This window comes from Eptesicus fuscus, chromosome 9 (genome assembly GCF_027574615.1).
Source record: "Eptesicus fuscus isolate TK198812 chromosome 9, DD_ASM_mEF_20220401, whole genome shotgun sequence".
NCBI classification, from domain to species: Eukaryota; Metazoa; Chordata; class Mammalia; order Chiroptera; family Vespertilionidae; genus Eptesicus; species Eptesicus fuscus.
In genome coordinates this window covers 2,168,603-2,184,189 of record NC_072481.1, presented here as the reverse complement: position 1 = coordinate 2,184,189, position 15,587 = coordinate 2,168,603, and the positions used below count along the sequence as shown (strand labels likewise).

The window sequence follows — 15,587 nt, the reverse complement described above, 5'->3', positions numbered from 1 at the left end:
TCATCATCAATACTACCACCATCACCAGCATCATCACCGTCATCACCTTCACCATCATCACCACCACCACCACCAACATCATCATCACCATCATCACCATCATCACCATCATCACCCCCACCACCATCATCATCATCATTACAATTTAACTACCAACACCAGCATTATCACCTTCACCATAATCACCACCACCATCATCATCAACACTACCACCATCACCAGCATCATCACCATCATCACCTTCACCAACATCACCACCATCATCATCATCACCATCACCACCTTCACCATCATCACATTATCCCCATCAACATTATGATCACCATCATCATCATCACCATCATCATCATTATCCCCCCCAAAATTATCATCATCATCCCCACCACCATCATCATCCCCACCAATGTTAGCACGACCATCACCATCATCATCTCCACCAAAATTATCATCACCATCATCACCATCATCATTACCACCATCACCATCATCATCACCATCACCATTACCATCATCATCACCATCACCATAATCATCATCATCATCACGAGCTTATGTCCCATCACAGGAAGTATAGACACAGGATGAGCTCCTAGTTTTGAAGACAGTGTGGCGGTCTCTCGACTGGGCCGGAGGGCGTGTGTGGATGGAGGGTGAGGGGAGACTGAGCTGCCAGCCTCCCTGCTTGTCCATTAAACTGGGCATCCTTTTCAGTGCCCTCTGCCAACATGTCTCACTTGAGTCTAAGGGAAGCTGGTGAATAGACAGCATTTCTGAGGCCGGTGGGCACTCCATTGTTGCTGGGGTTGAGGGTGGTCCATATGGCATAAAGCTTAGCCCAATTGGCAGGCGGACTTGGCAGGCCCGGAGGCAAAGCCGAGCTGTCTCACAGATGTGCCTAATTGGGCACCAGTGTACGGCAGTGAGAGCTGCCACTATAAATAATGGGCCCCGAGCGGCTGCTCCGGAGGGTGGCACCGCGGCTGGTGGGTGAAAGCTGGCCCTGCCTGGGCCGCAGGTGCTCCATACCTGGCTCCTGGGTCAGTGGACAAAAGGAGGAACGAGGGAGGCCCGTGACCCCGTCTCCCTCCAGCTTTCCCCTCGGTGCAAACGGAAGCGGGGCCGGCGGGAGAGAGAGCTGTTCTGGCCATGCCAGCTCGGAGTCCTTTCCCAGCAATCCCCCTCGAGGACCATACCCAGTGGGGAAGTAACATCTGCCGCGAGACCGTGTCCTTGGGAGGCCGCCAGAGGAATCTTGCATTCCGCCGCCCTCCGCCAGGACCGCACACGCGTGGTTCTCCCCGCGGGGCCTGCTGGGTCGGGTTCCTGGGGTGTGGAGGGCGGGCCTCTGCGAAGGGACGTCAGGACTGGGCGCCAGGCGTGGGGAGAGACAGGGGCTCAAAGGTCTCCGGTGGACGAGTGTGGGCATCAGCACGTCCGTGGGGGAGTGTGCCCACACCTGCAGGCTCTTGCTCGCCCCTCGAGGCCTTTGTCACCTGATGCCCAGGTAAGTAAGGTTCTTGCTGGGGCGGCGGGGGGGGGAGGGGGGGGGAGGGGAGAGGGGGTGCAGAGGGAGAGGACAGGAGAGCTCCCTTCCTCTGGCATCTGCATGTGGGGTGAGTGGCCGGGGCTCTGGCTGCACTGGTTCTGGAGGGCCCAGTCTTTTTGTCCCTGTCGGCTCCCCCTCCCCCAGGCACACACAGCAGGGCGCCCACAGAGCCCCCACTGGGCCCTCTCGCTCCCTGACACCCCAGCAGCCAGTGCACTTGTTGGAGTGAAGTCTGGAAAGCGGGAGACGGTTCCCAAGGATCCAGCTGTCCCCGAGCTTGCACGGCTGCCTCCCCGCTTCCCGCCAAGTCCTGGGCCTCCCCGGCTCCTCCTGCGTCCGGCGAGGCTCCTCCTGCGTCCGGCGAGTCCGCCCCACGTGCAGGCCAGCCGCCCGGTGCTCAGTCTCCAGGAGCAGGACTCCCCCAGGGCGGGGAGAGGAGGGTGACCAGTCCTGGGCGGAGCTCCGGCCAGGGCCCGCCTGCTCCAGGGGCGGGGCTCGGCAGGTGCAAGGGGCCAGCCAGGTCTCCACCTGCGGACTGGAAGGGCTCTGGGAAGGAGAGAGGCCGGGGCTGGGGCTCCCCTCCCTGGACTCCGGGCGAGGGCAGCCCTGGTGTGGTGAGGGAGGGGCCTGCGGGCCTGTGCGGCCCCCACGCAGCCATCCCCTGCGGGCGCGTGCAGGCTGCTCACGGACGGGACCTGGCTTTGGTAGCCAGGTTGACAGGACAGGTTAATGTGCCCCCGTCTGGACCCCTTCATCACATGACCCCGTTTCACATCTCCCCTCCCCCTCTCTGTTTCCAGGTCTGGCCGTCCATCAGATCGTCACCATCACCGTCTCCCTCATCATGGTCATAGCTGCTCTGATCACAACTCTTGTCTTAAAAAACTGGTAAGGGTCCCGGCCCTTCTCGTCTGGAAATGGAGGTGTGGGGGGTCCCTGGGGGGTGCACACAAAAGGATCCTACTTCTCCCACCTGGCGGCAGGCCTCCGCCCGGGGGGCTGTTTCTCTGTGCCTGGCCCGGGCCCCCCAGAGCACAACCCGTCATCCCTCAGCCCCATCCCACAACCCCTCATCCCTCAGCCCCATACCGCAGCCCCCATCCCGCAGCCCCATCCCGCAGCCCCCATCCCGCAGCCCCATCCCGAAGCCCCATCCCGCAGCCCTCATCCCTCAGCCCCATCCCACAACCCTTCATCCCGCAGCCCTCATCCCTCAGCCCCATCCCTCAGCCCCATCCCACAACCCCTCATCCCTCAGCCCCATACCGCAGCCCCCATCCCGCAGCCCCCATCCCACAACCCCTCATCCCGCAGCCCCCATCCCGCAGCCCCCACCCCGCAGCCCTCATCCCGCAGCCCCATCCCGCAGCCCCCATCCCGCAGCCCTCATCCCGCAGCCCCATCCCACAGCCCCATCCCGCAGCCCCCACCCCGCAGCCCTCATCCCGCAGCCCTCATCCCGCAGCCCCCATCCCGCAGCCCCCATCCCACAACCCCTCATCCCGCAGCCCTCATCCCGCAGCCCCATCCCACAGCCCCCTCCCACAGCCCTCAGCCCTCATCCCACAACCCCTCATCCCGCAGCCCCCATCCCACAACCCCTCATCCCGCAGCCCCCATCCCGCAGCCCCCATCCCGCAGCCCCATCCCGAAGGCTGGCTGAGAGCCGGCACCCTGACTCAGGCAGCAGGCGCTACCCTCTCTGCACCCTTTTTCCCGGAGCCAGTGCCTCTGGGTTCCCACGCAGGCGCATCCCCTTTTCTTTCTGTTTTTAATATATGTTTTTATTGACTTTAGAGAGAGAGGAAAAGAGAGGGATAGAAAGATACAAACACTGATGAGAGAGAAACATCAATAAGAGAGGAATGTCCTCGATCAGCTGCCTCCTGCACGCCCCCTCCTGGGAACGAGCCTGCCACCCAGCACTGCCCGACGGGGAGGCCGGCCGTGATGTCCTGGGTTATGGGTTGATGCTCAACCACCGAGTCACACCAACTGGGCCCCAACCCTTTCCTGTGTTTCCCAGCGTCAGCCTGGGCGGCGGCTGCGCCTGGCCCTGGCCGGCCCGTGGCCTCGCTGTCCCGGCTGCCCCGGCCCCCGGTGCCGGCCCAGCCTCCTCCCACCCTTCCTTCCTCCGCGAGCCGCGCCTCTGGGCATCAGGGGACTGCTGTGCCCCAGCGGCCTGTTTCCTCCTGGAAATCGGCCTGTTTTGAGGTTGGCCTCGCCGTGTACACACACCTGCCCCCCTGGGACGGCGGGCGCTGCCGGTGACCCCTGTCCGCCTGCAGCCCCTCCCGCGGCAAACGTGGCTCCTTCTGGCATCAGCTCCCTCGCAGATGCTCCCTTGCTGCCGCAGACGCTGGCAGGGCTGTGGGGGGAGCAGCCCCGCATCCACACGCGGAAGTTGCTAGAAAGCTGGTTTTCAGGTCAGCGAAGGTGGACGGGGGGGTGGGGGCACAGGGGGGTCAGTGAAGGCGGACAGGGGGGCACAGGGGAGTCAGTGAAGGCGGACAGGGGGGTACAGAGGGGTCAGTGAAGGCGGACAGGGGGGCACAGGGGGGTCAGTGAAGGCGGACAGGGGGGTACAGGGGGGGTCAGTGAAGGCGGACAGGGGGGTCAGTGAAGGCGGACAGGGGGGCACAGGGGGTCAGTGAAGGCGGACAGGGGGGTACAGGGGGGTCAGTGAAGGCGGACAGGGGGGCACAGGGGGGTCAGTGAAGGCGGACAGGGGGGCACAGGGGGGTCAGTGAAGGCGGACAGGGGGGCACAGGGGGGTCAGTGAAGGTGGACAGGGGGGTATAGGGGGTCAGTGAAGGTGGACAGGGGGGCACAGGGGGGTCAGTGAAGGCGGACAGGGGGGCACAGGGGGGTCAGTGAAGGCGGACGGGGGGCACAGGGGGGTCAGTGAAGGCGGACAGGGGGGCACAGGCGGGTCAGTGAAGGCGGACAGGGGGCACAGGGGGGTCAGTGAAGGAGGACAGGGGGGCACAGGGGGGTCAGTGAAGGCGGACAGGGGGGCACAAGGGGGTCAGTGAAGGCGGACAGGGGGGTACAGGGGGGTCAGTGAAGGCGGATGTGGAGACATAGGGCTGGAAAAGACCTCTCACAGGCCAGCAAGGCCTGGGCGCCATCTCCCTCCCCTCCCTGCCCCTCTCCCCCCTCCCCCCCGACGGCTAGTGAGCCGGGACCCAGAGCGTGTCCCGGGGCAGAGAACGAGGCCAGCACTGAGCGTCCAGCGGCCCCTGGGCAGGGCGGGCACACGGGTGCCGGACCCCCGGTCCCACCGGCCGTCCTGACCGGGGACAGCGGACTTGTGACGCGCTGGTGACAGGCCGCCAGCTTCCTCTCGGATCCCCCACACGCTGGGTTTGCAGCGAACCCTCCACAAGCCCTCAGGGAAGTGACCCGGCGGGATGAGTGGGTTCCGTGACCTTGGCGGGGGGGGGGGGGGTCGGTTCCAGGCCAGCAGGCAGGAGGCCTCTCCCAGGAGAGCCGGGCAGGGGAATACCTGACCCGGGGGGGGGGGGGGCACACGACCCCTTGCAGCCCCTCCTTGGTCATCAGTGCTGAGCACAGAGGGGAGGCAAAGGGAACTGGTGCCCCCTGAGGTCCCCAGAGTGGGGCTCCCCACATCCCCTCCTCGCCACCCTCCTGCACGGGGACGGAAGTCCCACGCGTCCTGCTGGTGAGCCCCCCAGAGGGACATCCAGGGACGGGGTGGTCTGACTGTTACTCCCAGTTCCCTTGGCCCACAGGGGTGGGGCCCTGAGTCTGTCCCGGGCGGCATCTGGAAGCTTCCGTGGTCCGGAGGAATGGGACCTGAGGCGGGCCTCCTCGGGGCGGCAGGACAGTTCCCGCCACAGACCCGGTCGCGGCGAAGGAAGGATGGTCCCGTCACATCTCCAGCTCGTGGGCGTGGCAGGGGAGGGCCCCCGACGTCCCCCTGTCCCCAGAGAACCACGAGGGCCCTTCTGAAACAGGAGGCCAGGCCCCGGACTGAGCATCAGGTTTCCCGTGAGGACCCGCCGTTGCCATCTCGTCAAGGCGTTCCTGGGGAAACTGAGTCAGCACCACGGTCAGGCTGACCTTCTTTGGCCAAACAAGGACTCAGCTCTAGGAAAAGACAGCTCAACCCTCACCTCCTAGTCCTCCCTGCAAAATCGGACACATTTTTAAAATATATATATTTGTATTGATTTCAGAGAGGAAGGGAGAGGGAGAGAGAGAGAAACATCAATGATGAGAGAGAATCATGGATTGGCTGTCTCCTGCACGCCCCGCCCCCTACTGGGGACTGAGCCCGCAATCCGGGCCTGTGCCCTGACCAGGAATCGAACCCTCGACCCTTCCGTCCACAGGCCGACGCTCTATCCACTGAGCCAGATCGGCGAGCGCGATATCGGACACGTTTAAAATTCAAATTTTATTTTTAAAAAGAGCTGATGGCTGGATTGCGGTTGATCTCCCGAAGGGCCTGGGACTCACCGCTTAGTGGTGATGGGGTGTGGCGAGCGCTGGCGCCCAGGCGGGGGGCTGGGGGCTGGAGGGGCTCCGCGGTCCCGCCTGCCCACGCCCCGTCTGCCCCCAGCTGCGCGCAGAGCGGGAACCCCCGCAGGAACGGCCGCCCGCGGAAGCTGGACCAGCAGGAGGAGAGCTGCCAGAACCTGACGGACTTCCCGCCGGCGCGCGTGCCCAGCAGCCTGGACATCTTCACGGCCTACAGCGAGGGCCTGCAGTGCTCCCACGAGTGCGTGCGCGCCTCCGTGCCCACCTACGCCGACGAGACGCTGCGCTCCGTGGGCGAGTACAAGTCCACGTTCAACGGGAACCGGTGAGCTCAGCCCGCCGCTGCGGCTCCTGGCGCGCAGTGTGGTCGCGGGGCTGCAGATGGGGCGGGGGACCCTTCACCTGGGTCTGAGGGTCCCAGCAAACGCAAGGGGGACAGGCCTTCCCCACCAGAGAGAAGCCGCGGCCGCAGCCAGAACCCGCCCCACCTGCCCGACCCGCGCTGGGCAGTGGCGAATGCCTTGCCGCCTCGGTGCCCCTTCCGGCCTCTGTGCCCGGGGAAGGCGTCACCCCCCCTCCAGCTCAAAGCCAGCTTTGTAGCCCTCAGTGCCAGCCGTCCCGATGGGTCCTTCCCAGTCCGTGTCTCTGACCCGCATCCATAAAGTGTCCGCAGCGAATCGAGCAAAACCATCGCATCCCAGCCCGACTCCAGCCTGTGTCTGTCCATCAGGAGCGATCCTGAGCGCACACGGCCCCGAGTCAGCGGCCCGTGCGTCCGGAGTCACATTAAAACGGCAATGAGCTGCTCTCTGAAAGCGGGCGCACACGCAGGCCTCATTTTATAAATTAGAAAAACCCTGCACCAGCTCAATTAGAGGAGGAAATGGGCAGGAGGGCAGGTGGGTTTGGGGGTCGGACGGCAGCTGGCGACCCTGTCCAGGGCCAGACGGGGGGACGGGGGGACGCTCCCGGAGCGGGCTTCTCCCCGAGCCGTGGGGCGGTGGGGTGCTTTAGCGGGAGCCCGTGGCTAGCGCGGCCTGTCCCTCCGGGGACCAGCGGCTGCTCCAGGCTGTGTGGCCACATGGTGAGTGAGACGCCCCTTTCCCAGAGGGGAGACTGCAGAGGGGCCCTCAGGACTGACCTTCCCATCACCACCCCTTTCACTCGAGGACGCGGGAGCTCGCGTTAGGGAGCGGTCCCCACGCCCCCGCCTCAGCGCCCCAGCCTTGCGGAAGGCCGGCTCCCGGGACTTGGCGGAAGGATTGTCGGGCCATTTCGCTGAACGTGCGCGTCTCTCTGGACAGGAACCCTGCCAGCAGCGCCAGCCTCGGGGCGGGCGGGGTTTCACTTTGTCCCCCGCTCTGCCCTGTGTCAGGCAGGGTGTCCACGGGCAGGTAGCACGGGCAGGGTGTCCACGGGCAGGTGGCACGGGCAGGGTGCCCACGGGCAGGGTGTCCACGGGCAGGTGTCCACGGGCAGGGTGGCACGGGCAGGGTGACACAGGCAGGTGGCACGGGCAGGGTGGCACAGCAGGCAGGGTGTCCACGGGCAGGTGGCACGGGCAGGGTGGCACAGCAGGCAGGGTGTCCACGGGCAGGGTGACACAGCCAGGTGGCATGGGCAGGGTGACACAGCCAGGTGGCACGGGCAGGGTGTCCACGGGCAGGTGTCCACGCGGAGGGTGACACAGGCAGGTGGCACGGGCAGGGTGGCATGGGCAGGGTGGCACAGCGGGCATGCTCGCGCCCTGGCGAGGGAGCCTGGGGTGGAGAGGTGCCTGCTTTTCGGCGGGAGGTAAAGCTCCGCCGGCCCTCGCTGGCCTGGGAAGTGGCAGCTTCGTCTGGAAGGTGACGGACGGGGTGCCATTTCAGGAGCCAGGCCCGCCCACCCTGCGGTGTGTGGTAACGCCCGTCCCATCCCGTCCTGTCCTCCGGCAGCGACCTGCGCTCTGTCCTGTCCCAGGGGCCCCCGGGGCCCGAGCCTCCCGCCTCCCCACCACAGCCCTCCGGGACGGTCCCCAGGCCCTGGGGCCTCCAAGGCCGTCCAGGGTGGAAAGGGGCGTCAGCCACAGGAGGGGGCCCTCCCTGTCGAAGGCGGGGGTCCAAGCTGAGCGCCACCCTCGGCCGGTTCTCCGTGCCCCAGAAGCCGGTTTGTGCCGCGGGCCTGCCCCGCCTGTCGGCCGGACCAGCCGTGCGAGCCCGCGCCTTTGTGTCGCCGCAGACCGCCTTCTTCGGATCGGCACCTCATCCCCGTGGCCTTCGTGTCTGAGAAGTGGTTCGAGATCTCCTGCTGACTGGCGAAGCCTTTTTTACCTCCTGGGGGCGGGGCGGACGCCGTGTGTCTGTGTCACGGTAGGTGCCGCTCAGCCTCTGCCTCCCCCTCCCCGCCGGCCTCGCTCTGGGATAAGTGGGAGCCCCTCCCCGCGGGGTCACCCTGGGCGGAGCTGCAGTGACGTGACCTTTCTGAGTGACCCGCAGGGCTGGGCTGGGGGCTCCCCGCCGCCCTTGTGAGAAACACCCCCACATCCCAGTGTGTGTGTGGGGGGGGGACGGTGACTCAGGCACCCCGACTCCGCACCGGAGCTGTTTCTGTCCGTGTCCGTCCCTCCCCCTGGAGGCCACCGCGGCCCGGCCTGCATGGGCGGGGACATCAGCCCTGGCGCCCGATGCCTGGCCGGGCACCCGCCATCCAGTGCACGTCCCTGCCCGGGGAGGCGCAGAACAGAATCACAGCCCAACCTGGAGGTGTGAGAGCAGGAGACCGGGCGGGAACGGGGGAGAGAGGGCGGGAAGGCGAGGCGGCCGCTGTGTGGAGCGGGCGCTGCGGCAGACGGGGATGTGCAGGCCCCGCGGACAGACGGAGCTGAGATCTGAGAATGTTTTCCCCTCTCCGCTCACCTTCTGGTCTGGGGACGAAGGGGCAGAGCCATTGTCGGGGGGCTGCAGGCCCCAGGCGGGGAGGTGCTCCTCGGGCCCTCGGGGACCCTCGGGGACGGGGCTGGCGGCCTGCAGCTGGGGCCCGGGGAGCCGGCGGCTCTCAGCAGCCGGGCCGGATCGCTCTGTTCCGAGGCCCGTCCTAATGAATAGCGTGTTGGCTCCAAATTAAATCCCAGCCCTCGCTTCCTGTCCCCACGCCAACACGACCTGCTCGGCGCGATGTTCCGCCGAGGGGCAGGGAAATGTGATTAGATGAGCACGAGAGCGAGCCCCCGCGGAGCCTTGGCTGAGCCGGCAGCACGTGGGCAGGACGCGTTCTGTGTCCGGGTTCAAGGCCGGAAGGGCACGGCGTGGCCCCGCCCGCCCTCGGACGCCTGCGCCTCTCTCTGCCTCGGGGAGACCCCTCCTTAGGGCCTGGGGGGCTCCCCTGGCTGCAGCCAGACCAGCCGCAGAGCCTCGCTCACCAATAGAGGGTCCCGCCTGTCCCGGAACCGCCCCCGCGGCCGCCCCGCCGGGCCAGCATCTCTGCAGGGATCTTTAAAGATTTCAAATGCAACGAGAGCTCAAGACTCTGCCCCGGGGAGGCTGGCCCCGCACACACAGGCCCCACGCGCCCAGGGCTGTGAGCCACGCACCGAGGCACGCAGGCCTTTGGCTGCAGGCGGCGCCCGCCCTGGGGACGGTTCCCTCACGCGGACGTTCGCACGGCAGCTCCCGGGAGCGCTCTTTGCACACTCCGTCCTCCCAGCGTCCCCTTCCCAGACGGGGCCAGTGAGGCACGGCGGTGGCGTGATTTGCCCGAGGTCAGCCAGGCTGTAGGGGGTGGGGCAGATCACCCCCGGCCCCAGGCGGCAAGGTGTCTGGACCCCTCTCTCCGAAGGTGCCCGAGGAGCTATCTGGGGGCACCCCCGTGTACAGGAGGGGACGCCTCCCTGTCCGGAGACCTCCCCTCGCTCGCTGTGGACGGCGGGTCGGTGAGGCGAGAAGCGCCCCCGGGACTTGCAGGGCGCCCGCCCGGCTCAGCCTCCAGCCTGCGGGCCGGAGCCGCGGCTCTGTCCTGCCGCCCCCGTTCCCGCAGGCGAGGCCAGGAGGGAGGCAGGCGCCTCGTTAGCCCCTGATGGACGCTTCGGGACTCCGTGCCGAGAGTCGGCAGCCGTTTATCACTCTCCAGGAGCAACACATCCGGGTCTGAGGCGTCCCGATTCCTCTAATGAATGCCTGGACATGCGCCTCGGCGGAGGGCCACCTGGAAGAGGGCGCAGATTTACTGGGGTGCTAGTTACCCCTTACACAAATAGCAATTAATACGGAAGCGTTTAATTGAGGTCTGGGAGCCGGCGGAGGTGTTTGTCTCCGGCCTCGCCGCGAAGCCTCGGCAAACGCACTTTCAATGACGATGGATCCTTTGTCACCACCCCTCTGTCTGCTCCCGCGAACCCACTCGCACGTCGGGGACCCAGACGCACGTCGGGGACCCAGACGGGGCCCAGTGCGCCTCCCTGCTGGGGGGTGGTCGGCGACGCCCCAGAGGTGGGCACGGGCCCCCAGCCCGGCCGCGTCGCTGTGTCCCCGGATTCGGCCTCGGAGATGGGCCCGTAGAGCCTGGCCCGGACCGCCTCAGGCCGGCTCCCCCACGGCCAGCTGGTCCGTGCGCCGGGCAGGATGAAAGGACGCCGCGGCCTTTACTGCCCCCAGGACGGCGGCCTCAGACTCACGCCCAGATGGCCCTGGGGCTCATTGCCTGTCATTTCTCGAAAAGTCAATGTCAGAAACCCCCTCAGCGCCCGGAACCTTCCATTCGCAGGCCGCTCCACCCCAGACGGAGCCCAGGAGAGATCCATCCTGGGGATTATTACTTCCCAGACCACCGGGGCCCTGACTGATCAGACGGGAGCGCACCTGAGCCTGGCCGCGCTGTCCCCAGAACACGGGCAGGCCGGCCGCCTTTGTCCGTGGAAGGAGCACTCGGACCCTCAGGAGACCGTTCCCTCTCCGCGAGAGGCAGGGGCCGGGGGCCAGCGCCCAGCGGGGCTCGGCGGGAAGCAGCCCTGCCCGGGGTGGGGGCGGGGAGGTTACCCCGCGGCCACGGCGCTCTGTCCTCTTGGTTTTGCAAAAGCAGACGCCGGTCATTAGCCTGTGACCCACCCTGTCCGTGGCTTGGAGCTGGTGGGGCCGTGTTGGCCAAGTCAGAGTTGACCCCGGGTCCCCATCTCTCGGGTCACTGGGCAGCGCACGGCTTCCTGTGGGGACGCCCTCTGTCCCAGGTGACCTTCTCCGGCTGGGGTGTTGGGGTTCAGGCATCTGTCTTTCCCACTGGCCTGGGCTGCGCGTCCCTCCCTAGTCCCTCTCGGGTTGGTGCTCAACTGAGGCTCAGCAGCTGAGCCTCCAGAACAGAAACTCCCAGTCCTCCCCGGAGCTGAGGGCATGCAGCAGGGTTTTGCAGGAACAGCAGGGCCTGGAGGGGCAGGTGCAGGCTCAGGCCCGCCTCCTGGCCTGATGGGCGGGTGCAGGCTTAGGCCCGCCTCCTGGCCTGATGGGCGGGTGCAGGCTCAGGCCCGCCTCCTGGCCTGATGGGCGGGTGCAGGCTTAGGCCCGCCTCCTGGCCTGATGGGGGGTGCAGGAACCCACCCATCTCTGCAGAAAGCCAGCCCTGCTTTTATTTATTTTTTAATTCTCACTCAAGGATATGTTTTTATTGATTTGAGAGAGAGAGGGAGGGAGAGAGAAACATTGATCAGTTGCTCCCTGTATGCACCCCAACTAGGGATCAAAGCCGCAACCTAGGTGTGTGCGCTGACTGGGAATCGAACCTGCAACCTTCTGGTGTATGGGCTGATGCTCCAACCAAACTGAGCCGCCGCAGGGCGAGGGAGCCAGCGCTGCTCTTAAAATAGCAAGTTAAGGCTCAGGGTTAGAGTGTGTGCGCTCTCTCTCTCTCTCTCTCTCTCTCTCTCTGTCTCTCTCTCTGTCTCTCTCTGTCTCTGTCTCTCTGTGATGTTGGGTAGAGACAGAGCCTGTGGGTTAGTAAGAGGCTCCGGTCCCCCAGTGGTCCTCTGTCCCTCTTCCAAAAGGCCCTCCATCCGTCCCTTCTAGATGCCTGCCCCCTTCAGGCCATCCCATGCTCTGTGGGGACACAGCTCTGGGGTTTGTCCGAGGCAGGAAGGCTTTGGGGCCCCCTCTTCAGAGGCACTCACCCCGCTGGGTAGCAGCTGCCACGTCTTTGCGGCCCGCTGACCTGGCCGCCTCTCTCCAGCAAGGTCACCCCTGGGGGGCCAGCAGGTGGTGTCCACTGCTCCCCCTAACCCCTCCGAGTGGAGCAGTGGGCCACGGGACTCCGGTGCCTCCCGCAGGCGAGGATGGAGCCACGCACCTCGGCCCCTGGAGGGTAGGAGCTGGAGAAGGCGTGAGCGTGCACGGGATGCCTTAGGCCCCGGCAGGCTTGGTGACCCCTCTGAGAAGCCCTGACCCTCCGGGCTGGGAGCTGAACCGGCTTCCCCGTCGCTTCCCGTGATGAACGTGGGCCCAGGCCCACCTCCTGCCTGGGATTCCCGGGTGTGTCCGGGCGCCGCGGGGCACCCTCCTGTCCTGAGGACACGGGGGTGGCCGTCAGCCAGGAAGCACAGGGACGGGGCTGGGTCGCCGCGGCCCAGGGCGTCTGCGAGGACTCGCCCTGCCCTGCGCCCGCTGCCGTTTAATCGCTTCTTGTTTTCTCTCCACACAGGATCCCGTGGGCGCACCTGTAAAAAACTCAATTACACTTACAAACCTAACCCTACACGATCTGAGGGGCTCCCCGCACTCCCGCCGCCGTGTGCCGGCGGGGACTCCAGCAGGACGCTAGAGGCCAAATATATTTTTATAGAGAAGCTCGCGCCGACCGACGGGGCTGCCCTGCCCCATCACCCGGAGGCCGAGGGGAGAGACGCCAGACGGACCGGAGGCCGGGGCGGCAGGCCCGGCGCAGAGGCGGGACGCTCCCGAGGACGCGGGCGTTGCCACGATGCTGACTGTGCCAACAATACCATTATGTGCCATGTAGGACCCGAGAGACCTGGCGAACCGCCCGAGCCACGCGCGCCGCGTGGGAGTCTCGCAGGAAAGCAGGGGCGGGCATCCCTTCCGGAAAGTCGCTGTTTCTGGGGAATATCGATGTATATAACTATATAAACACACACACACACACACACTTTTTTGTACTGTAGCAATTTTTGAATATCTTCGATGTTCCTTTTTAAAAACAATAGTGTGACCAGTCACCAAACCTGATTTATGTAACATGCTTAGTACGGACGGAATAAACTGGTGTTTTCTACCTTGCAGACGCACACACGCACACACGACACACCGCCGCACACGCACGCACACACCCCCACACACAGATGTATACGCGCACATATATATATGCATATACTGGACACGCAGTCCGAGTGGGCATATTTCTCCGGGGGGTCCTGGTCCCTCATGGCCACCCGTCCTGGGGGACCGCCTCCTCGACCCACAGACCCTCCAATGGCACGTCCCGCGTTTGCAAGTGTTGGGTGAGAGGCCCCGGCGCGGCGTGTCCCTCGGGCCGATGAAGAAGGCCGTGGTTTTATATACATACATCTATATAGACATATATATACGCACACACGTCATGTTACTGTTTTTTACCTGACCGTTGGGAGAAGCTACCAAGAGCCATGTGGGTATTTCTGTAGCAGCCGCTCACCCTGGGCCCGGGCGTGCCCCGGGCGGGGGGCGGGGTCTCGGCCACCTCTGTGTTCTCCAAGCGTAGATCGAATTAAAGACGTTTTCCAGTTCCGAACATTAAAGGACTGTATCCTTACCACGTGTGTGTGCGTACGTCGGAGCAGGGCTGGGGAATGGAGACGGGCCCAGTGTTTTGGAAAACGAGATGTATCCTCCGTGGGCGCGGCCCGGGCTGCTCCCACGCGGGCCACGCCCTGGCGTGTTCTGTGCCTTCCCCGCACATTCGCGGGCAGAGGTCGCCGGCTCTTGCTGGAGACCAAGGGTGACCTTGAATCTTGGGGGGAGGCCGGAGCAAACACAGCGTCTCTGGGTTCCCGTTGTTGCATGTGTGTGTTGCCGTCAACGATTCCCCCATGTGGCTTCCCCGTGGAAATAGGACCCCACGCCGGAGCCTCGTCACGGATCCCAACCCACAGTCCGTGCAGAGCCTGCCCTGGCCCTGGCGGGGGCACCCTCGCAAGCCGCACCTCTAAAGGTGCCCGGTGCCCAGCTGGCTGCCAGTAGGGGGAGCTGTGGGGGAGGGGGCACCATCAGAGGACCTCTTCCATGAGAGAACGTGCCCTCCCAGGGGGGCCCAAACCCGTGTGTGTGTGTGTGTGTGTGTGAGTGTGTGTGTGTGTGAGTGTGTGTGTGTGACTGTGTGTGTGTGTGTGTGTGTGTGTGTGTGAGTGTGTGTGAGTGTGTGTGTGTGAGTGTGTGTGTGTGTGAGTGTGAGTGTGTGTGTGTGTGAGTGTGTGTGTGAGTGTGAGTGTCTGTGTGTGTGAGTGTGTGTGTGTGTGAGTGTGTGTGTGAGTGTGTGTGTGTGTGAGTGAGTGTATGTGTGTGTGTGTATGTGAGTGTGTGTGTGAGTATGTGTGTGTGTGAGTGTGTGTGTGAGTGTGTGTGTGTGAGTGTGTGTGTGTGTGTGAGTGTGTGTGTGTGAGTGTGTGTGTGAGTGTGTGTGTGTGAGTGTGTGTGTGTGAGTGTGTGTGTGAGTGTGTGTGAGTGTGTGTGTGTGAGTGTGTGTGTGTGTGTGTGTGTGTGTGTGTGTGTGTGTGGCTTGTCTCCTGTAAATGGCCCACGTGCAAATGGATTTCACCAGGAGGGCATGCGCACCAACCTGGGTAAAAGGTTAGCGATCAGGCCGACCGTGAACCTCACGCCCACTCACTGGCTGGGCTGGTGGCTCCCTGGTTCCTCCGGGGCCGTTGCCCTCTGACACACCGGGATAAGTACCGACCATGGTCCATGGGGGCACGGAGGCCCTCAGCGTGCAGAGCAGCTGGCCTGGCTCTGGGAACCCTCGGCTGTGTGGTCACGTCCACGTCTAGGCTTAGCCCCTTCTAATCCTCATGCACCTGCTGTCTATTTGCCTGATTGGAATTCGGGTGCAAACACTTTAGTTTACGAGTTCCAAGTGCTAATGGGAGGTGCTTGACCACAGCCAAGATGGCTTCCTGACCCTGTCCCACGGGCTCAGACCCCAGAGCGGGTCGTCTGGACAGTCATTCTGCTGTTCAGTCTAATTAGCATGTTAGCGCTTTATTATATAGGATATCCTATCTAATAAAAGGGTAATATGCAAATTAACCATCACTCCATCACAAAGATGGCGACGCCCATAGCCACAAGATGGCGGCGCCCAGTCCTCTCAGCTCCGCCAGAGTCCCCCAGTCCCGGGGGGTGGCCACTGAGAGTGGGCAGCGTGAGGGGCCTGGCGGAATGCTTGCTTCATCACCGTGGCGACGAGGCAAGAGTTCCGCGCCCGGCTGCGGATGGGCCTCTGGGCTGCGGAGAGCCTCTGGGCAGTGGGCGTGGAGAGGCCAGGCCCCACAGAGAGCTACTGGTGCACGGATTCGTGTGCAGGG

General features: G+C 64.6%; 1 protein-coding gene across 1 annotated transcript in view; it reads left to right on the top strand.

Moving 5' to 3' along the window:
• Nucleotides 1–13,810, top strand: part of AJAP1 (adherens junctions associated protein 1) — an 81,856-nt gene extending 68,046 nt beyond the window's left edge. Inside the window, exons 3-6 of the mRNA XM_054721430.1 lie at nt 2,347–2,434; nt 6,135–6,377; nt 8,273–8,403; nt 12,710–13,810. Coding sequence (XP_054577405.1) covers nt 2,347–2,434; nt 6,135–6,377; nt 8,273–8,345 — 404 coding nt within the window. The 3' untranslated portion in view covers nt 8,346–8,403; nt 12,710–13,810. The remainder of the gene's footprint in view (nt 1–2,346; nt 2,435–6,134; nt 6,378–8,272; nt 8,404–12,709) is intronic.
• The last annotated feature ends 1,777 nt before the right edge of the window (nt 13,811–15,587 follow it).